This window comes from Strix uralensis, chromosome 5, assembly GCF_047716275.1.
Source record: "Strix uralensis isolate ZFMK-TIS-50842 chromosome 5, bStrUra1, whole genome shotgun sequence".
Lineage (NCBI taxonomy): Eukaryota > Metazoa > Chordata > Aves > Strigiformes > Strigidae > Strix > Strix uralensis.
This window is the reverse complement of record NC_133976.1, coordinates 45,345,411-45,368,652: the sequence shown is the minus strand read 5'-3', so window position 1 is coordinate 45,368,652 and position 23,242 is coordinate 45,345,411. Positions and strand designations below refer to the sequence as shown.

Below are 23,242 nucleotides of genomic sequence, written 5' to 3'. Positions count from 1 at the left end.
CAGTAGTCAGAAAGGTAGACAGCATGTTATGGCCTAGGAAAGGAGTAGGAAGCAAAACAGAGAACACTATTAACATTTCGATAATTCCATTATGCACCGAATCTCAAGAAGGATATCAAAGGCTTACAAAAATTAAAGGAAAAAATAATAAGAGACATAGAATAGTTTCCATAAGAATGCTGCACAAAAGACAACTGAGAAATTAAAGCTCATATAATCATGAAAGGCATGGGTATGGTGAACAGAGAAGTACTAGCTATTTCTAATATTTCTAACAAGAACCTAAAGAATACCAGGTTTTAAATTTTAAAAAAGTGTACTCTTTCAAACACAGTATAATGAAATTGTGAAGTATAAAGGACTGGACAAAATCAGGAAAAACAGTCACCGCTTTTCTTATATATGTCCAGTTTCAACCTATCACTCGGAAACCCCTAAACTACTTAGTGTCCAAGGCTGGGAGGGTATGGGAGGTATCAAATGTTTGCAGTTTTGTCTTGTAAATTGCTACATTTTAAAAAAAGAAATTTTATTCTGCAACTTTCTAAACAACACATTTAGATCCTTCTCTATAGAATGAATGTTTTATTTTGCAGTTTAATGAAATTAATTTGTATTACAAATTTGGAAAGCTAAGAAAAAAGGATTACATTGCAGTTGCATCCAACCCTTGATCTGTAGTCTTTTATTGCACACTAGCTGAAAAATCAGTTTTTGAAAGCTTTTAAAAGCATAATTTTATAATCTTTTAAAAAATTATTATGTAATATGAAGTATGTATTTAGCTGATCTTCTCCCATAGCAGTATTTCACTCCCATATTTATGTGGGTTATAAAGACATATATTTATTGTTGGGTTTGCAGTACATACAGGATGATAATTTCATTGAGAAAAGAAAAATATGTAAAGGATTGCATTGGTTTCTTCCCATTCTTATCTCACCTGAAACACATCAAATCCTCCTCTTGGTAGTTTCCAAGAAAAATAGACTGTATTTTCTTCTTGCCCAAACATCTGTAAATCTGACGGTGGATCAGGATCTGATGTAAAGACAGGAGAGGATGCAAAATTTAATATCAAAATAATCTATATTACTTTGAAGGAAATTAACATGTACAGAGGACACTGATGTAATTCATTATTTTATAGTTCAGTGTCAAAACAGATTTCATTTTGTACTGAAGAAGAGTATAAAATAAATTAAATTAACCTCTACATATTAGCAATAGAATCAGAAATAAAATCAATGTTTGTAAATTTTTATGGAAAAGTTGTATCATCCTAATATTACTGCTGATTCAGTTACTGGCAGAATCCCAATAACTATAGAGGAAATATATTTGTGTTTTAAAAGCTTTTACTTACTTAGTAACTTTCAAGGATGTTTAGTCTTTCTTTGAAAAGAAAGACATATATACATTAATCCAGCCATTCTTAAAATGCATTAATTTAATAAGGAATAGCTTTTCTTAGACAATACCTTAAAATATAACAACTCCAATTATCTGAAATCATGAAAAATTATTAATAAACCATGAACCTACAGGTGCTAATCTTGAGGACGGTGGGGTGACTTCTTTTTAATCCACTGGTTGTCACAATACTGATTAAAAAATCAGTGCCTGGCAGAAGATTCTCAAATTTGTACATTCTACAAAGATTTAAAAAAAGAGACCGTGTTCTTTAGGATTTTAAAAATGCACGTATCTTCATATGTTAATTCTTTATAGTATTATGGATATTATTTACATATGATGTGTGTATACATGTGTATACGCTGTCAGTGAAAGACTATTTTAGTCTCATAAAATCTTAAATAGGATGCATCACACTATGGTTCATAGCACACTGAAGTACTAGAAAGTCTTAAAAGCTTAAATTAAAGATCCAGAATTACACAGGTTCTAGTGGTGCTCACTCCAGTGCAATATTTTGTTTGCTCTTCTTTGCAGACATATCATATGAGATTTGCAATTTGTTAAAAAATTAAATTCTTAAAATAATCTTTTTTCACATGGTATAGTAATGTATATCAACTAAACCATCAAATACATATCACATAAAGTAACACTGCAGGATACTTATTTTAAATATACAGTGAAACATCTGTTTTGAGTTCACATCAGTTATTTTTTAAATGTAATCCTCATACCTTACACCAGAAGTTAACTTTTTCTCTTCATTGAAGACCGTAGTGTTTATTGAAATAACATATCCATCAAACATATTTTGGGCTGGTGGCCAGGTAACAGTTATTGATTCAGAGCTTCTGCTATAGTTCAGATACTTAACTGCGCTTGGTACTGTGTGACAATTAAAAAAAGTATTACTTTTAAAATGCATTTCAAATACTTTATGACAGGGTTCATGTCATCAGAATGCAATGAAAACTCCACAAAAATTTATGTCATGTCCTTGCTTATCTCAAGGACACACAGACTAATACCACTGCAGTAATGTGTACAGGGACTTCTGTTATCCGCGAGATCCAGAGCCAAACTGCTTGCTGCTCTGTAATGCTACTTCGTGCAGTTCTGACAGATGTGGAGTTCCTCAAAAATGGACAATACCTCAAGAAAAAAGGTAACACACTGAGCTGGGACCAAAGTCCCCACTAGCACAGTATCTTGTATTCAACAAGTGGCCAAAAGCATATGTCTACAAAAAAACAAGACTTGCATAGAATTAGTTATCTCCCAGAGATTATTAGATTATTAGTTATCTCCAGACTGTAGTTTGCAGCCCAAGGATTTCCTGAGCCAAAGGTGATTTCTGTGAATTTATTAAACCTTAGCAGATTTCTCTTTTATGAATGTCTTCAGTCTCCACTTGAAGCTATGACCACAATCATCACACAAAATGTCACGTGGCCAGAAGTTCTGCACTTATCTACAAATTTAATAAACAACCATTTCCTTCTGCTTGTTTTCTACTTGCTCTCTCCTAGTTTCAAGTCCTTAGTTCTTGTAAAGGAAATGTCTGTGAATTATCATTTCTTACTCACTCCATAATTACCTCTCCATGACTTATCCTCTTACAAATGATTTTACATTACATCATTGCTTCTGTATCAGTTTTAGCTCAGTGGTTCCTTAAATGCAAAACATTACCTATCTTTGATCACACTTGCTGCTGTTCTATGAGCCTTTCCAATTGCATCTATTATACTTTACTTTTTCACAATAGCGACCCATTAAAGGAAAAATATAACATGCCAGATCCAACAGCCTGAGAGACCATGTCCCCAGGTCCAACCAGCAGCAAGGCTGAAGCTGTATTCCCAGCAGCCACACACACAGAGCACACATATACACCACATATATACACATATACATGGCTGGCCACACAGCTCACAGACAGACAGAGCACTCACACAAACACAGACAGCATCAACGGCCTCAGCCTGCTCTGCTCTCCAGCTGAGAATAGAGGTCCACTAGTGAGAATACTTAAATACATATGTACAAGGTGGATCTCCCCAGCAGTTGGGCTCAGACACTCAGTCTGTCCAGTAGATGAGCCTGGATCCCTGTCTCCCCAGTTGCTGGCACACACAGAGAGCTGGCCAGGAATTCCCAGGTCCCAACAGGCAACCCCTGCTCTGCTCTCACCCTTGGAGACACACAGATGGTCTCACACCCAGAGCTGGCCCATCCACCCCTTGCTCCCAGGCCACTTGACCTCCCCACCAGTTCATCCAGCTGGATGTCACCAGTGGTCACCCAGTCACACAGCTGCACTCGCTCCAGATGCTGCAGCACAGACAAAAGGGCCCTCTGACTCACGGTCTGACTCCATTTGCTGCACTCACACTCCTGTACACAAACATGCTCACAGAATAGGAAGGAGTTAGAACAGGATTTAATAACATAGGACAGATTGTGCTGATCAGGTGCAGGGCACAGTCAGACAACCAAATTATTTACATGTGATGAGTCAGTTCTATCTCCTTAGCCCTCTAGTTTCCCACACTTGTTCTTCCCCAAATCACCTATCTCCTCCCTTTTCCTGCCTTTGATTCATCCCTTAAGCATTCCATAATAAGCCCGCATGCAATCCCAAACTACTTTTCCCTGACATCCCACAACGTGTCCTACGCCCCTACACAGTAACACTCTTAGTCCAAGAGGTGATCCAGAGAGCTCCTCCCGATGACCTGTCTTGATGGGCTCCGCGCCCAGACACAGGGGCTGAGGGTCTCCCAAGAGCCCTGAGAAGGACCTGGACAGGCTCTCTGTTCATCAGGAGTCTGTAGTTTGGGTTCCCACCTGCCACTGTGGTCCTCTGGGCTTGTGGAGATTGAATGGGTCCTGTGATAGGCCTGGGAGTAGCCTGGTGGTGTATTATCTGGGCTCCCCTTCCAGCCACTGCCTCTCTGGGCTCCTTTGTGGGTGTGTGGGTGAACTGTTACCACACAACCAAAGGGACCAGAACTGCATGCTGTATTCAAGAGGCAAGAGTACCTGGATTTCTATAGACAATACAGCAATGTTTTCTGTTTCTCTCCTAACATCCCAGCTGCTTTTTACTCTGCTGCTGAGCTATGTGTTGATCTTTTCATGGAAGTACCCATCATATTCTCAAGATGCCACTCCAGAGTTGCAACAATCAGCTCAGAGGTGACTATATATGTCTGAAGTTTGGGTTATTTTTGCCTTTGTATCACTTTATGCTTATCACTTTATGCTTATCTACACTGAATTGCATCTGACATTTTAACATTCAGCTACTGAGGCATATATGATATTTCCCACAGTTATTCTGCACTAGTTCTCGTCCTTACTATCCTGAGTAACTTTACATCAGCAAACTCCGTCACCTCCATGTTTGCTCACTTTTCTAGATCATTTATGAATGTGTTGGACAGAACAGGTTCCAGAAGTCGTCTGACAATCTCCCTCCACTGTGAAAAATACTTCTATTTTCTATTCCTTGTTGTTAAGTTAATTTAAAAGACTGGCTGCTTTTTTAAGAGCCATGGTAAGGGAATCTCACTGACAGGTTTTTGGAAATCCACACAGCATGTATCAATTGTATCTCCTTTACGAAGTATTTGATAAGTCCTTGAAAGAATCCAAAGATGTTTTTGAGGCTGACTTTTCCTAAACTAGCAAGATCCTTCCTTGTTATACCTCTAAACTATAAAATACTAGGTAGTTTATTATTAGCTATAACTTTACAACTAAAAAGCAATGTAATGTATCTCTAGAGTGAGGACAGCATCAGAACCACTGCTGAGTTACTCTGATAGCCAAGAGTCACTGCTAGTCTGGCACAGATTTTATCTAGAGCTAACAACCAGAACTGTTGTTGTCTCCACACCATGATCTCTACACCCAAGAAAGGTACCATTTTTCACTAGAACAGGGCATCTCAGTATCTATGGCACTGAGCATTATGGGAGACAAAGAGCAGCTCAGAGACTCTGAACTCTCTTTTAATGTAGTTTCACTGGAATAAGAACATGCTTATTGAAAGAAGAAGCAATAGTAAACTGATACAACTCTGAAATTATTATCTAAAGACAGATGTGAAGGTTACTGGCCAGAGTACTTACTTCCTGGTGATATCTGAACAGATCTATTCACAGTGCCATCAAAAAGAAGCAACATAATTGTGTTACGAGTGAAAGCCCAATATGGACAAAGAGGAGAAACATCATTCCAAAAATGAAAGAACCCTTCAGAATGAACATACTTGCTGGAGTGAGAAAAAGAAGCAGAAAAATCTGACTTCAAGGGATCTTAATTTAGAACAGAAAAAGAGTAACAATAATAGTTTTTGAATACATAACGAAAGGAAGCCACTAGTAAGTAGGAGAAGAACTAGAATAGAACAGAACTATGCTGTTGAGAATCAAATGTCCTAACCCAAAGTAAAACTAAACGTAGAAAAGCCCAAATTTAGTTCTGATGTAAGGGGAGGCCAATGAGAGAACATCATAAAACTAATTTGGTTCTGAACACCTAAGTGTGTTCAAACCCGGCACTGAAGTGAGAAATCAAACATTAAAGAGAAGTCTAAGGAAAAAGATACTGTTTTCTGTAATGTTGGCAGCCAGCATGCAAGTATCAGTTACTTGACTGTACACCTGCTTGACTCATTATGAAGTTAACATTGGTAGTTCATTGTACACTGTAACCATATTCAAATTCTTAAAGGACACACACAGTCAAAGAATAAGGAAAATAACAATGAAAGAGAATAAGGAGAAAATTATGAAGATGACTGAATTACTTTTCTCTATTTGCGAGAAAAATAAAATGCAAGGAGAAAACAACATATACAGATGGAGTAGAACAAATGCTGAATTTGACAACATTGTGGTCTCACCTGTCTCTATTTCCTTTGTCACAAAAATACTGTCTCTGAAACCTTCCTTTTCTGTTCGAATTGTAAAGTTGTACAGCTTACCAGGAGTAAGGCTGGAAAATGTTGCTGTTTCTTGCTTGACCTTCTGGACCTGGAAAGCCAAATACAGCTTTCACAGAACTGCTTGCAAAATTTGATTATCTTATGTAAATGGTACATCCACCTATTTTAATATAGTTTTTAATTTAACCTCTGATTACTTAATAGAAGACTTTGAAAAATAACTGCATTGCCTATACACAAGTGGTCTTTTAAAAAACATACCCTGAAAGCACTTGCACAATTTGTACATGTAACTTCATATTGCTGAAAATCTCCATCAGCACGGTCCCAAGCAATCTGTATTGAAGTGTCTGTAACGCTACCTTCTCGCACATTGAGTGGAGCTGCCAGACCTACAGAAGAACATAAAACACATTATAGTTCAATCCAAGACTTTGTTCAATCCAACACTTTTTATATCTCCTGAGGAGACATAAAATTGAACACAATCAGTAACAGATTCAAAGAAATAGAGGGCAAAATCTGATCTCAGGCATGCAAACACACAGATATTACAAAATAGAAAAAAAGAACAAAGAGATAATATTGCCACTACTTAAGGAAAACTGCTTGCTTGTTTATCTTAAAATTACACGGGGCTGAACACGCTTTTCTCCCTGAGGAGCTGGCACTCCTAGGTGGGAAAGTCCTCCAGAATGAAGTTAATCCCCCCAATACCACCACCATAGTTCTCAGAGTGTACCTAAATTTTGTCAAACTGATCAGCAAAACTGGGTAGACCAGGCAAGACAAATACCCTTTATCCCTAATTAGTGTAATCTTGTCTGACACAATTCAGATCACATTACAAAGGAGCTTTCACTATTCTCTGCATCTCTTTTATCCCCAACACAGTTGTTTCTGGCCGGAATGTACCAAAATTTTCAGTTTTTCTAAGAAAAACTGTACACATGAGGGGTCAATAATTTTTTTTCTTCCAAGTTTTTGGGGACCCAGAAGAGACAGAACAAAACTAGGTTTTCTAAGGAAGTTTCACACTAAATTTAGGAAATACTTTCATAAGATCAATCAAATCCCAAGTTTTTATTAAAACTATATTTTAAGAAAAATCAGCTTTCAAGATTTTCACTATTTGGGGAAGAACTTTTCTGTCTTGCTCTCATTCTCCTTTCTTCCTTGCTGCTTTTTATCCTACTTTTATTTTTCCTTTTATAACATTTATACTCTGAAAGAAACAGAGCAGAAAAGAATTTCAAAGGAAAATTATAAAACAGGAAAATAAGAACTTCTATTAAAAACAGGAAAATCAAAACATAGAATTTCAGAAAGTATTTTTAAACAGTTTTTAAGTTCTTATTAAAATGCCTTTTCAAAGGCCTTGCTAGGAGTCCCCTACCCATAATACTTTTTAAAATGTCTTTGTTATTGAATTTATTGTCTTGAAAAATGGGAATCTCAATACTTTTATTATTTGCTTAAAGTGCACCAGGAGGAATAAACTTACTAATTTCAAAACACAGAAGTACCTTAATTGATACTCATCTTCAGGCTAAAAGAAATGGTCAAAATGTGTCTTGTTTCCCACAAGGACAACAATTTAATACAGCTTAAATTCCTGAAATACTTGCTAGACATTTTTATAGACTTGATATAAAAAACACCATTTAGAAAGGTATAGTTATAGTCTTGTTTAAAAAACAGCTAGTGTTAGTATAATTATTAATTGCTTACACAGATATATCAAGGTCACTTTTAAATAGCCTGTCTTCTACTGCACTGAAATAAAAAAGTTAAAACAGTTTACAAATCAAAATTTAATATGGTGCAATTTTTTTAGAAACAAACTTAAAATACTCACATGTTTTTACACCAGGTACATGGTAAAAGGAGCTCAACATTTTTCCACTTTTTGTGGAGACACAGAAATCATATTCTGTTCCTGCAGTAAGGTTTTCAATTGTTATTTTACCATCACCTTTTAAAATGAATGTCGCATTAGGTCCTCCTTTACTTGTAACATATATGCCATCAAAGACTCCAGTATCAGGCATGCGAACAAAAAATACCACAGCATTGCTATAAAGCACATAAGGAACTACAATTTGAACAGGCTTGGGCTCTAAAAGAAGAAGAAAAAAGCCACATATTAAATCTGTTGAAAATAAATTCAATGAAAACCACACAATAAATCTGAAGCTTGCCCAGTGCAAACAAATGGCTACCATAATAAAACATGTCATTGCTTAGAAACAATAAACAGCCTGACCTTTTTAGGTGTTTATTACTGAAATCCTGAAGTTGATGATCTATGAATCATAAATGCTGATGATTTATGAATCAAAGCAAGTTAGGCTTCCAAAGGTATCAATTAATTACCTTTTCAACAACAACTGCATCATGAGGGTAAGTCAGACTAGATGAAAAAATATGCAGAAATGTGCATGGGGACAGGGAGATGAACATGGAGAAGGAGATGCATTTGATGGATGCAAATATTGATGTGTTTAGTTTTCTTCCCTTAGAGCTGGTTCTGACAGCGGTGAAAAATCCCATCTAGAATTTTCTGTCATCTGTCTTGAACGAGGTATTAAATCTGAACCTATATAAATAATTCTGAAAAAGACTAAACCTGCTACCCTCCAAAATACTGCAATCCTTTAGAAAAAATGACAACGCAGTATTTCATATATCTATAATCCGACAGCTGCAGCCTTTACGTACCACATGTGTAAGTGAATCCCGCCCATTACTTTCACATATGCAAAAAATGTATACTGTGCCAAAAGCATTTCAACATTTTGGTAAATTATGACCAACAGGAAAGACCCTTTGATAAACAATGTAAAGCTTTTACCTTTCAGCTACTACTACTTCTAACTCTTAAAAATTTCCCAGCACCCTCTTACCAATAGCAGGGTAATTTCTCTCTCACGGTTCACAGAACACCTAACACATCTCCTGGCAGAGATCTTTGCACACATTTTTCTGCTCACCTCAGTCCTCCCTGCAGATAACTCAGCTGCCACAGCAGCTCCTCCTTCCCTGACCCCACATCCCCTGGACGGGCTCACAAGGCACATTTCTCTCCTCCTAAACAGTCTGTTTCAACCATTCCAATATTTTGTTATTTCACTGCAAATCAGTGATTCACTGGATTTCTTCTGTCAGTGGGAACAGGATTCCCTGCTCTGGTCCTTATCATAGTCAAGCAATATTCAGTACTACCAGTGTGTTTCCCAAGGCTGCATGTTTTTGAAAGTTAACAGCATCTGCTTTGCTGTTAACAATTAGGATTGGATCGGTACATTTCACATTCTGGTTTTGATCCTGGTTTTGCTGTTAAGCAAACTGACTTGATCTACCAAATCTGTTAGGTGATAGTAATGATAATGAGACTGATGTGTGTATTATAGACTGTAGTTTCCGCTGTTAAAAGGTTATCTTACTTAAAGTGCACTGAATGGTCTTCAGTTCACTCATATTTCCATTATTCACACTTGCCACTGACATTTCATAAGTCATTCCAGGAATTAGGAGATCAATCTTGAATTCTTCTGTACTGTTTACTAAAAACTTTGTAGTGCCACCTATGTCCGCATTAGTTTTCACTTGAATGTAGGATTCCTGACTCTCTTGTGGCAGCTTCCAGTGAAGGATTACACTCTCTTCTTGTACATCCTCTGGGTGAATATATACAGCTGTAGGTGGACTGACAGCTTGATCAAAGAAAAAGATGTCAGTATAAAACCGTAGATCAAATTTACCATCAATTTACAATCATCTCCCAATGATGCCCTTTGGTTTATTTTTTTTTTCTAAAAATTTCATTATTTTAAAACTATTAAATCATTTAATTACTTCTTAAAATAGTTTGTAGACAACTACCTTTTACAGGCAGATTCTGCTTTCTGTTTTCTCATAACAAATAGGGACTTATCTTACAAGCACATTACGTCCCATTGGATATATTCAGAGTAACAAAGATAACACAATCTGAGTCACAGTATCTATGATCAGAAAAATAAATTGATCTGTCTTCACCTACGTAATTTGAGACATCATGTAATGTTTCTAATTTGTAAAATTAAATAAGAAACCATGAATACTTATAAAATAGCATGTCACTTCTTTAGTACAGATTAATGAGCTGTAACTAAGTAAGTGAATAAATAAATAAGGGTATAGGTACACTCACTCCTCTGGAAGGTTCTGAAGGTTAGAATCAGTAAACAGAGAATACAGAAAAGAATTCCCCCGACTTTCCCCCCCAATACATCCCAACAAACTGCAATCTGTACATGGCCTTAAAAATACTTTCATGCCTTGTATTTTCAATTTAAAATCTGTCTAGTGAAATAAAACCTCCAGAAATGGATACATCACCTGTTGTGATCAATATAGGCTTCTCATGGCAGCTTAGAGTTCCTTTTTCAGCTACATTCTGTAAATATACCTGATACTGATGATAAGGTTTTACATTTCCTATTACTATTGAAGTCTTGCTTTTTTCAACTAGTAACTGTTCCCAGATGTTGGTTTCAGTATCCAAAATGTTGAGGAGGTAATAATGAAAAGAAGCACTGGATGAATGCTGTGGAGGCTTCCACTTTAAATGTATTTCTGCATATGAAACATATGTAGCTTTTAACTTCTGGGAGTGCAGTGGTCCTATGGAATAAGATTAGGAATAGAAATAGGATAATAGCTTCTGGTATCTTTTACCAATAACTTTTTTTTCAAATACAGCCTGAAAAGCTAACAGTACACACTTACATAAATGCTAAATAGTATTAGAGCAAATCAAAGCAACTTTCGACTGTATCTCTAATATTGATACACAGGGGAATAATCTCACTATCTAACTGAGGATTTCGGAATGACCCAGGTCTTTATGTAGAACTCAGTCTCCTCACTTAGGTCCTCTATCCTGTACTTCAGTCAGATCAGAAACATCGTCTAAGAGAAATGGTATGAATTACCCATGCTGGTTAAAATCTGGTCCTAATGAATTAAATGGCAAAATCTATTGAATTTCAGAAAGTGTAAGTGTTCAATGCACACTATTTTTATCAATAATTTTAAAACAGTTCTTCATTATGTCTCCTACACCTCTTCCAACAATTCAGTCACCAGTCTAATAATTAGTAAATTGTCTTATTTCTCCTTGCCTGGACAATCATGTTTCTGTAGATAGCAATGTTGCAGATGAAAAGCTGATTTCTGAGGTAAAACACATTTGCTTCTCATAGGAGAAATCAGGAATATCTTTCCTCCATTACAGAGGTAACTTGCTTTACAAGGTCTTACATACAGAAAAGAAACCATCAGATTAGGGAGCAGAGAAGCTGTTAGGCACAGGAGACAGGAGGACTTTCAAGTGCACTAAAGCAGCCCAGGGGAAAAGGTGAACTGTACAAAGTGTACTTGCTGGAGAAAAGGAATTGTTTTTTCCCCTGAAGAAGAATCTGTATTTTGTTCTGACTTTTAAGAAAATGGACATCTGTCTCATATTTGGACTGCCTTGTCAGAATTGGTAAAAATGTTAGGGCAGTATGTTTTCTTTAACTTTTGCAAATCTGAGTATTTTCCCAGTACCACAGAAACAGGAACTTGAAGAAAATCTCCACCTACAATTGTGTCCATGAAGTAATTTTTCCTTGAGGGTGTGTCCATTTGACTACCTTTAGATGCAAAGGTATTTTTCATCTCTATGAACTGGCAAGTGTAATTTGGCTTCATTCAGCTAGATTTTACTAAAACACAAGTTAATTGGTTCATTAATTTTGCTTATGCCATACTTCATCATGCAGCAGGTCAAAACACATTTTTTAAACCATGAAGCTTGTCTTAATCTTTAGTACAGATATATAGGGATATCTCTGTTAATTCCAAAAATCTTTTACTTCAGATTGGAATGTATGCTTCTGCGTTTTATCAGCATGGCCAAAAAATACCTTACTGCTACTCTGACATCCAACTTTCCCTTTGGACATCAGTAGGAATTCTGTGAGTAAAATTATGGTAAGAATAATATACTTCACAGAAACAGAATTGGTAGCTGGCTTGTGGCCACTGAAAACTCCTGAGTTTTTCCTCATGAACCCCAATAAAACATTTTAGATCAAAAGCAAAATGAAAACGCCGGAATCCACTATAGCAACTGGTCAATCCTGGATTCAGAATTCATGCTGAGAGTTATTTATATTTTCAGACAAAATATCAACAAAGGAATAGTGTAATTAAAGGAATAATATAAAAAGTGTATGATTATCTGGTTATTACTGATATTTATTTTTGTAACTTACTTGTTTCTACCTTCAGAATTGGACTTAATATAGTCTGTGCTCCTTCTGGGTTCCTTGCTGCTAATAAAAAACTATAGTAAAGGCCAGGAGACAACTGCGTAATTTTTGTTTGAGTTGTATTCACAGGAAAGCTCAGAATGTATGGTTTCCACTGATCAAAATAGTACTTAATTATAAGTGCAAAGCCTGACTCAAGCCATATGTCCATACCACTCCATGTAAATACAGCTTCAGTTGTCTTGACATCGTGCACACTAAACGTGAAGTTTTCTGGTACCAGAGGTACTGAAAAAGAACACCAAAAATGAAAAAACATTGAAAATAATTAAAACCTTTGTCTTTTTATATTTTTATCTTCAAAGATAAACATAATCAGGGAAAGGCTTTTAAAAATAAATGCAAAAGATTGGAAAAAATATAGTTACATTCATATTCACAAATATATGGTAGCCGTATATAGCAGAAAAATCCTGTGAAGAAATAATCTGGACCCGTGGGATCTCTCTGAAGGGCATAGCAGTCAGTTTCATTTTCTGGTATCATTGACAAAGGTGAGATACCAGCCTTTAGAAGGTAAGGAGATCCATCTGTCCACAAGAGCTGACCTTCTTCCTACATTGAAAAAAATGAAATAAAACCCCCATGTATTTTTACATTATATTGATGAATTACTAAGGCTTTACTCATTGCAAGCATATCTCCTAAACATCCAAAATTCACATACTTCATTTATACAAATTAATTATATAGGAATGTTTTGAATAAAGTAAATATTTCAGTGTAAAATTCTGTGCCATTACAAAAGACTACAAGGTTATAATATAATATAAGCCACATAAGACTAATGTAGAGTGTTTGATCATTACAAACAATCCTTTAAAAATCAATATTAATCAAATAATCTAATAACCATGGATGGATAATTTTCTTAAAATGTTTTTCATTTAAAAAAAATCAGTCATTCAAAAATATTCATAAATTTGTTCTGAAAGCAAAAATCCTTTAGCTGAAAAAAATCCAGGGCTAGATTCACAATCAGATGAGGAAATGCTATCTTTCCCCCTCTCTCCTATTTGCTAGTAGCTCAGCAGTTAGGACACTCACACCTGACACCAAGCTTCTAACCTTTGAGGTACTTTCAGGTTCTCCAGCAGAGCTCTACAAATACTAGACTGGGACAACATGGTATTTTAGAGGAAAGATGCTTGTAGAATATGCTTACAGCATTGCAACGCAGACCTCTCTAGTGGGAGACAGGTTTCGGTCTGCACTGCACTAACATATACTAACATCTACAGGAGAATAATAAAAAACCCAACACATTTATGCATGACATTGGAGTGCTCTCAGGAGGAATACCAGCGTAAGTGCTTTCAGGCATAGCAAGTCTGTGGTCCTACAATCTAAGTAAATGCTTTAAGTACTGTAATGGAGAAAAGTTGAGGTACCACCATAATTTTAAGACTTCCATTGCTTTTCCATTTTGTCAGAGATATTCAAAAGCGGGTGGGGGGAGGAAAAAAAAGATTTTTTTCCATTTCTCTGAGGAAACAATAAAAAATCATGTTTGTTGAGACTACGTTTATTTTTTTCAATTCATCAGTTGAATTGAAAAAAATAAAATACTGTGATGTCTTTCTTTTTCCCAAGAGAGCGAAGAAGATTTTCAGTGGTATGAAATAATTCAAAATCACTTTCAGGAGGACTTTTGTGTCTCGCCTACCATTTCAAAAATACTGGGTAGATCAATGTATATCTTTTTCTTATATTGGACTTCCTGGGCACCAGAGTTAACTACAAGGACAGGAAGCCACAAAATACTACTATGATACAAATCTCTGTAGCAGGGCTTGTAAAAGAAAAACCTCAGTAAACAGTCTTTGGCCACCTTTTCCACTTCCTAAGTCTAAAGAACTGCACAGAGTGTCAGGACAGATGTGTATGGATGTGGTGATGGACAGGGTATCACCAAAGCGCTCCATTCATTCTTACCCAGCACACTGACCTACATCTCCAGAGTCCCTGTTGTCTTTCACAAGAACGCTCACCCTCATCAGGAAGGGTTTGAATGCAGATACAGATCAAAACAGGGTTAAAGAAGGAGAAACTGCAAGAATACAAATGCTGCAGAACCAAACCTGCTCACAACGTCACTAATTTTTATCAGTGCTTGGCAGTTTTCCTAAGGCTGCTGAAATCTTCTGAGTAGGTTATAGTCTCAACTTTTTTTCATAGAACATTTCAAGTCTCACAGGTATGGGGAGAAAAAAACCTGAAAACAGAAATTTAATTCCCTAATGGTTCAAATATGGAAGGGAAAGGAAAAATAATTGAATCTACATTTTTTATCTCAGATTTTAAATAAGTCCTGCTAATCCTAGCATATGTCCCATGATCTTTGAATCCTGGGATAAGTACAATTTGGAGTTCTCATAAGATGAGAACAAATGACAACAATGACACTTAGAAGAACTGTAACATGCTCATACAGTACTTGAACACGCTAAGTACAAATATTTAGGAAAGAAGTAACTGAAAAAAAAGCATTTTATTATTATCCCTTGCTACTCTTAAAACAAGGTACTCATCTAGTTCATTTAACTGACTAGCCTCCCACAAACATAAAATGCATGTAACGATTAAACAGTTGACTAAGTCAAATTCCAAACTGGCAATTAACTCTTTTCTGTGTAATCAGAGTTTAAAAAGAAAAAAGCCACCTTTCTAGCACTCTTTCCAACGTGCAAAAATATTATGCTTTCATGGGACATCTATTTCTGGCAGCCTCTTACAAATACTATCTTATTTCTAAAATACCAAATTGGTTACAATTAATATCACTATGGTGTAAAAATTATGGCAGTTCTAAAATCTCATGCATAAAACAATATTACATGTAAGATGTATATATTACTGGTGCTTTACTAACCAGGAATGCATCTACTAACCAGAGTGCTTCTCTAACCACTAATCTAGACAAGTTTGTGTTTTCTCAGTTTGCATGTTATCCCACTCTGACTTGTTTCTGTAGCCCCATTAAGTTACTTTAAGAGTCTGCAAAAAATAAATTTTCTGTCTATGACATGTTTACCACTTACCTCCTGCCCTTACAAATAAAGTTTACTTTCTTTTTACTGTTTTTCGGAGCATTTCTTTAAAATTAATTTGACAAAAAACAGTATTAAAATTAAATTTCAGAGTATAGATTTTCAAAACAGAAAAACAGTAGCTTTCTCCCAACCTTCTGATACTTACCATAAAAGAAGTTTTCACTAAGCCTAATCACAGGAAGACTGGATCCCACATTTCTGGCTGAGTGCCTCCCTTTCTGAAAGCCTTCCCAATACTTTCATTTATCTGTGTAGCTGTTCCCAAATCACACACCACACCACAGTGAGTCATTTAATAACAGCAGAGCTGGCATTAAGAACCCTCATATCCCAAATATGAGGCACAGGAAACTTTTTACAAGAAATACCTTGCTCCAACCCCTTCTTCCACTGGCCTATCCAGCATCCATACTGGACAGACTTTGCTAAGCTAACATTTCAGACCTGCATCAAAACTGAGAAAGCCAACCCCAGACTCATACCCATAGCAAGTAACGTACGAATAGAGTAAAATTTAAAATCTGGTAACGCAGCACCACCTACAGGCAAAACAATTTCCCTGTGAAGTACTCATGAAAAAAGAAACAGGTTATGCATAAACTGTGTGTTTTTTTCCCAGCTATGGCCTGCTAAATATTTTCAGTAATTCTAAATAAGAATAATGATTCCTCTTATAACTACTAATGACTATACAAACAAATAACCAATTTACCGTGTAGCATTTTCTATTTCAAAGAATTGGGCTCTATATAAAATTCTCCTGCTTCCACATATGTAATAGCAAAGAAGATAAAATAGACTGACCTTTAGGTCATTAAGACCCGTCCATAACATGATTATTTGACTAACTGTCTGGAGATAAGACAAAATAAAACGACGCTCTTCTTCACTCCCTATGTCAAGTAGATGCGCCCCTCGTGAAGATGTTTTACAGATTTGTTGTGCCACCTTCCATGGCTTGCTCTCCTTACCCATTCGATAGCAGCTGCTTTGGAATGCCACCCACCCTTGGGAACAGGTGCCTATAGGTGAACAACGACAGGATTTTAAATATATCCTGAACCATTCATGGCAGTGCTACAGTTTAAGATTTTTTACAGACATTTTTATTACAGTAGCATTTAATTAATTCACAATTGCAAACCCCTCAAAATTCAGTAATTATGAATCAACACTCCTTCAAACTCCTGAGTGTCTTAAAAAATCTGATTGACTGAAGAGTATCAACTACAACTCACTGAGGCAAAAAAAAGAGATCCATTAATTTTTATGCTACTCTAGGAAAAAAATCATTCTTTAAGCTTAGTTTCTGATGGTTCATTTTTTAAATTTTAAAACTGAAGTTAACAGATCATTTGTTTTTAATAGTTTCCTGGCTTTAGGAAAATAATTATTTCCTTGAATTTGAGCCTATATAATCCTTTCTTTTGTGTTCCTAATTTTAAAGATTTTAAGTTGCGTTATCATAGTATTTAAAGGAATGAAGTTACACAATCAAGCCGTGACATCCTCAGAATCCTGCCTCCTTCACAGCAATTCTAACAAAACAGTGTAGCTAGGTTAGCCACTCAGCAGTACAAAACAATCACTCTGAACGCTGGCAAAAAGTGTTCCAAATCCTTACCAAATTCAAAATTCTCCCTGCCTTTTCATGGAAACGATATAGCAAATTCAATCCATACACTCAAATAATTACAATGCTTAACCTCAACATTCACTTGACTCTATTTTAGACTGCAAAAAATGTAATTAGCTTAAAATATTTGCACATACAAATTTGTATCCTTGCTCATAAAAATACTAAGAAATATTAATTAGTAATAACCTTTCTATATAATTAACATTCAATTTCTTTCAGCTTTCTAGAAATTAAACAATCCACATCTATTAAAAATTATAAAATGGAATACAGGCTCTTTACAATTTACTCTTAACTCTTCTAGAAAGTATGCAGTGCTTCCTTGCATTCATTGTGACTACAACAAACTAACACATACCTGTTTCAGCTTGAACATCCACTGATTGAGACACATTTACAAATTCAAGATGTAATTGTTCAAACATAAACTTAAATGTATATAAAGTGGCAGGTGTCAAATTACTCCATACAAGGAATCCACTGGGTTTTTTTATAATTTGCGAAGTATCATTCAGTGAAACTGAAACTGAAACTTCTTTGGTTATTGTACTCCAGTTAAAAGACACTGTAGTAGCTGTTACAAATGTTTTGATGTCATTTTCTGAAATTCCACCTAGTAGACCAAGAAAAAATAAATACTGTCTTTACCACGAGGGAATAATTAACTCAAAGTTTTATTGCATCAATATTATTATTTTTTTCTTTTGGGAAGCAATGAGGGATACACACAGTAGGGTAAGAAAGGTAGTGGTAGTGTCAAAACAAAAAATGTCTTACTGAGCCATTAAGAAAGCCCTGCTCATCTTTATTGTCATGGTATGTAAACTTATGTCTGAAGCAACCAGAAATAAAAGTGTATTTAAGGAGTTTTTACCTGTAAAACTACATACTTTAATAGAGTATCAGTTAAGTAATAGATGTCAAGTGCAGTACACATTAGTAGCATAACCATTATTTCCTGTAGCTTGCTGAACATACTTTCAGCAGAGTTAATGGCTGCTGTAATATTTTCAACTTACTATGTATTTTTCCCAGTGATGTTGCTTGTATTCAGATCCTAGACTGTATTTCAAACCTAGTATCAACTTGTAATGTGTACAGAGGTAATGCTATAAACTATTTTAAAGCAATCAACAAAATTAAGATTAGAAAGCCCTTTCATTCTAGCAATCGGCAGGACTTGTGGTCCTGAACAGATTTACAGCTCTAAGTCTCGCTTTTGTAAGGTCAGTGGCTAGACTCAAAAATTCTTACACTGTCTGTCCCAGTTAGTCACAATACTAGAATCTTCAAGTTACTCATTAACCCTTTTTAAAGAGGGACTGTCATAAAGCGGAAACAAAAAAATTTAGTATTTTTAATTTATATAAGACAAACAATTACAACCCTACAGTGATATGAAATTGCCAGGCTTTAAGTAACTTCCTCCATGGTCCTCTTTGATAAATCTCTCCTCCTAGAATTACTGTAGTATACCGAAGCTTGTCAGATTTAAAAATCTCCCAAACTCTTACATCAGTCCCATATTGTTATACAAATCAAATGAGTTATATAAAATTATTCCTTCTTCCTGTTTGAAAACTTACATTGATACAAATGTTGCAAATACATGAGTAAACTCAGGATTTCAACACCTACTTCTTTAATCTTCAGTATTAAGCTATCTATAATGTTACCAAAATATTTTTGTACCACTCTACTTACGTGTCATAAATGATTTTACACTTAAGATTCGGCCATTTTTTAGGGATTCTATTGTAATATCGTACTTCTTATTTTCCTCAAGCAGAATTGTAGTGCTGAGAGGTTTCTGTTTAACTTTAGAAATATTTCTTACATTCTGAAAGTTCAAAGAATTTCTGGATATAGTGAAAGTAATAAAAATACAATTCATAAATGATCTATGAAGATTTTAAAAGGGTGGCTTATATTGCAGCATGTCAAACTTAAGGCTGCAGTTAAACTGCAAAATTCCCAATACATGTAAAACAAAACTTTTTAGAAATCAAACTATTAACAAACACATTCATATTAAAATCCCCACATTTTCTTTAAGCACATCATATGCTCAAAACAAGAACAATGCCCTCCCACAGAGATCTGGGGGTAGTGTCTGTGCCTATCCTGGAGAAGTTAGACTCCTCCTTCAAACCACAGTACCTTGAAGAACTTGCATATTCTTAACTTTGAACACATGCCTATCTATCCTTATTCAGCCAGGATATTCAAGGGTCATTTAAGTCTCACTGGCTTCAACAGGACTCTCAGAGTGCACAGAAATGACATGAATCACGGAATTCAGTACAAATTTTCCAAACTTTTTCTTTATTTGCTATTTTACATTATTTTTTAAAAAAAGCAAACACCCATTAACTACTGGTATCTACAGCTTAAATACATATTGAACTACTTATCACTTAGATGATTGATGAAATTTACTTTTTCACTGAAAGCATCTGCAAGCTGATAGGTTACAATGTAATAGTCTGGATTTTCTCCTTTGGGCAATTCAGTCCACTCCATCAAAACTACTCTAGTAGCAGGCTTTTTCACCTGGCCACAGTCTAGGCTGTCTGAACCCTGCAACAGAAACATACATGAATGCAACTTAGTAGAAAATGCAGAAAATGTATCTAACTAAAAAATTAAATTCTGTCAATTTAAACCATTTTACCTAGAACTTTTCAGCTAGCAAGAGTTTTTATATGGACCAGTGTCACCACCTCTACTGTGTGACACAGAGGCTTCATAAGTTTTTCAAGTTTTCTCTCCAGAGGTGGCCAAACCGTGTCAGTTGATCCAAATATGTCCTACTAGGAAAAATCTGTCATCATTTTAGAAACAAGGTCAGAGATTTCTCTTGCAATGTACATATTGCAATCACAGCAGTCAGTCAGGACTGGGAGGTCTCAGTCCTATTCTCACATTATGTGGTAAAGACTTCAGTGGCATCACTTTCACAACTTCTGAATATCTCAGAATAAGAAACAGCAACATTCAAGAGGTAAAGAAATAATTTATTAAACACCTCCCTACCAATGCAATTTAGACATGGCAGTACAATCTTTGTGCAGCATTTCAACTTCTTACAGAGGTCAACTCATTCTAGACACAAGTCTTCTGTATTTTTGGCACCACCTTTTTCATAACTGTACCTGCCTTTGAAGGACTTTGGCTTAGTTCTTTAGAGAAGCAGGTTCCTTCTGTGTTTGAATTTATTTGGAACCAGAAACTTAGGGGTTGCTTCTGCTTAACAGGATATAAACGTGAATCACACCTCTAAAATTCAGAGAAATTGGGGCATGTGATGCCAATCCCTATCACATAACATTTATTAAAAGACTGCAGTTCTGTCTTTTAAGTTCCATTTTTATTTTCTTTATGAATTGGGATGACAAATAAATGTCATCATTTAGCAATGAACTCAAAATGCAGTTCAAAAAAACAAACTAAAAACCAAATAGGAACCCTGGTACACTAAAAGGAGTTTTATTATTATATTATTTTGTGTTCTCTTGTAAAGCAATGTACCACATAAAAAAAGCCCGTAAAAAGCAAAAACACTCAGCTCTTTTCTATTTTTTAATACAACATACTCTAGAAGTCAGTTTGGTTTAAGGTAACTTCCTTTAACTAATGACAAACTAACACAACCATAAATCTATCAAGATCTTAATGTTCAGAGTTTAAATCATACTTTTTAAAGTATAAATTTTATAAAGTTTAAAAAGCCTTTAACCTCTGCAAATCCTTTATAACAGGGTGCATACCACCTCTTGGAAGCTCCTGAATCGACGTGCTAGACTAATATTGATGGCATACACAAAAGCGTTTAAGGAATACTTTGCCAGGAAAAGTAGCAGGCTTTTAATTGATGGGTGTATAGCTGGCTTGCATCCCCTGAAAACAATCTAGTCCAGAGAAGCCAAACAATAGAAAAATCTGCTTTTAAAGATAATAAAAACATTTGCCAATAATTGAATTAACCATTTTTAATAATATTCCACCATCAGCAATATTGTATGCCATTTTACTGTATATGAATACATACTCCTAGACCTAAAAACAAGAACTAAATTTGCAAGTGTACACAGAAATTTTACGATACTTGTATCTGATGAGAGGCATTCAGAATGTCCTTTTGTTGCCAGTATCTCACAGCTCTCTCCTCCAAAGGAAGGGAGTGGTATTTGTACCAGTAATAGACAGAGCTTTGAAATCACCTTTGCTGCAAAGCACGTTCAGCTAAATGTGAAATAAAGACTACACATACAAAAACTCAAATAGAAATAAAACTAGATAGAAACTAAATACAGATAAATATGGACAAGACTATTGCAAAGCGTACTAGAAAATTAAGCAGAAAGATACATGTGGTTCTTATGTATGGATTTCTCACATTAACAGTCAAACACAAAGGGCTAACCCAAAAACAGAAGGTTTGGATCAGAAAGCAAAATACTTCTTGCAGAAGAACACTTCCTAAAGGCATTGCCAGAGTATACTCCTGGGTCCCAAAACGACCTTGAATCTTCAGCATCTTCATGCCTGTCTCCACAGTGTCCAAAAGGTGACAATTTACACAGCAATATGAGCTATCTTAGGACTTAAAGATACCGGGATCTCTTACTTCTTCTGGAAAGCAACATTAAACCAGAAGCAGGAGGCAATAAAGCAGATTAAGAATCTCAAACCAGCTTCCAACAATTTAAATAGAAGGAAGACTGGGAATGCTCAGTAGCAGTAACTGAAAGGTCCCTGTGTCTTCTAAGATAAAAAAGCAGTCCACATCACGAACCATCAATTTTGAACATTCAATCAGAGTATCTATCCACCTTCAAAAAAGGGAATATTTTTCTTACCTTAAATAAATATTTTAGTAAAAGCAGGAGAAGAATTGCTTGATCCATAGAGAATGAAATGTTATAGTGCCAGTGTTCCTTGTACGTTTGAATCACAACAGCTTCCAAACAAAAATTATGTTAGAAATCTATGAGAAACACTAATACAAGTATTTATACTTCACATAGATACATCAGCAGCCAATGGTGCACCTGGGATTTGCATCTTAGCTCTGGCCCTGCCTCTTCCCAGACATATATAAAGTTTCCCAAGATCAGCAAAAGGCCATCTTTTAATTTCACTGAACTGTGGATGTGCCTGTTGTTCATCAGTCATTTAAAAACCCCTCAGTGTAAAAAACGTCAGGGTTTTAAAGTTTTACTAGTGATTACTGGATCAAAATTCATTGAAATCAGTGTAACCCCTTACACTTTCCTGAAGAGACTCCGGTTGTTTACCACGGTACGTATTTGTAGCAAGAGGCCCCCGTGTCAGTGTTCAAAATAAGCCTTAAAACACTTCTCTGTGGAAGTAGTATCCCCAGCTGCAGAACCCATCGATCTGTCTTGCTAGAGTGTCCAAGAAGAATAAACAGTGTAAGTTTATTATCATTTCTGTTAAATTTGCTCATCAAAAGACACATGCACACCAGTATAGCACCAGGAACTGCTTGAGCAAGTCTAAAATTGCTTACAGAAAATACAAAATCCTACTTCTCAATATAAAAGCAGAGCCTATAGATCTCTGAACTCGCACACAACCTACTTATTACAGGACTTCTTAAATTCCTAGTTAGTAACTACAGCACACAATTCCCGGGAGAAATCTTTACACCACCAAGAAGACCTGAGCATTATCGGCGGAATGACGAGCCACCGCCGCTTTCTCCTGACAGCCCCCCGCCGCGGTAGACCCCACACCCTGGTGCCTGCCGCGGCCATTTTAAAGCCCCCCCGCCTGACGAGGGCTA

At 35.8% G+C, this 23,242-nt stretch overlaps 1 protein-coding gene across 4 annotated transcripts in view; it reads right to left on the bottom strand.

Moving 5' to 3' along the window:
• The window catches only part of PTPRQ (protein tyrosine phosphatase receptor type Q), a 146,964-nt gene extending 123,722 nt beyond the window's left edge, over positions 1–23,242 (bottom strand). For 3 of the 4 annotated variants that reach the window (XM_074870661.1, XM_074870663.1, XM_074870665.1), the window contains exons 1-15: positions 22,293–23,242; positions 19,870–20,010; positions 19,135–19,270; positions 17,789–18,043; positions 16,596–16,813; positions 13,107–13,293; positions 12,682–12,966; positions 10,760–11,044; positions 9,823–10,092; positions 8,235–8,495; positions 6,638–6,768; positions 6,335–6,464; positions 2,154–2,304; positions 1,546–1,652; positions 944–1,041 (exon numbers count right to left, since the gene is read on the bottom strand). In XM_074870661.1, coding sequence (XP_074726762.1) covers positions 944–1,041; positions 1,546–1,652; positions 2,154–2,304; positions 6,335–6,464; positions 6,638–6,768; positions 8,235–8,495; positions 9,823–10,092; positions 10,760–11,044; positions 12,682–12,966; positions 13,107–13,293; positions 16,596–16,813; positions 17,789–18,043; positions 19,135–19,270; positions 19,870–20,010; positions 22,293–22,340 — 2,703 coding nt within the window. In that variant the 5' untranslated portion in view covers positions 22,341–23,242. The remainder of the gene's footprint in view (positions 1–943; positions 1,042–1,545; positions 1,653–2,153; positions 2,305–6,334; positions 6,465–6,637; positions 6,769–8,234; positions 8,496–9,822; positions 10,093–10,759; positions 11,045–12,681; positions 12,967–13,106; positions 13,294–16,595; positions 16,814–17,788; positions 18,044–19,134; positions 19,271–19,869; positions 20,011–22,292) is intronic. The other variant, XM_074870664.1, reaches the window with a different exon arrangement.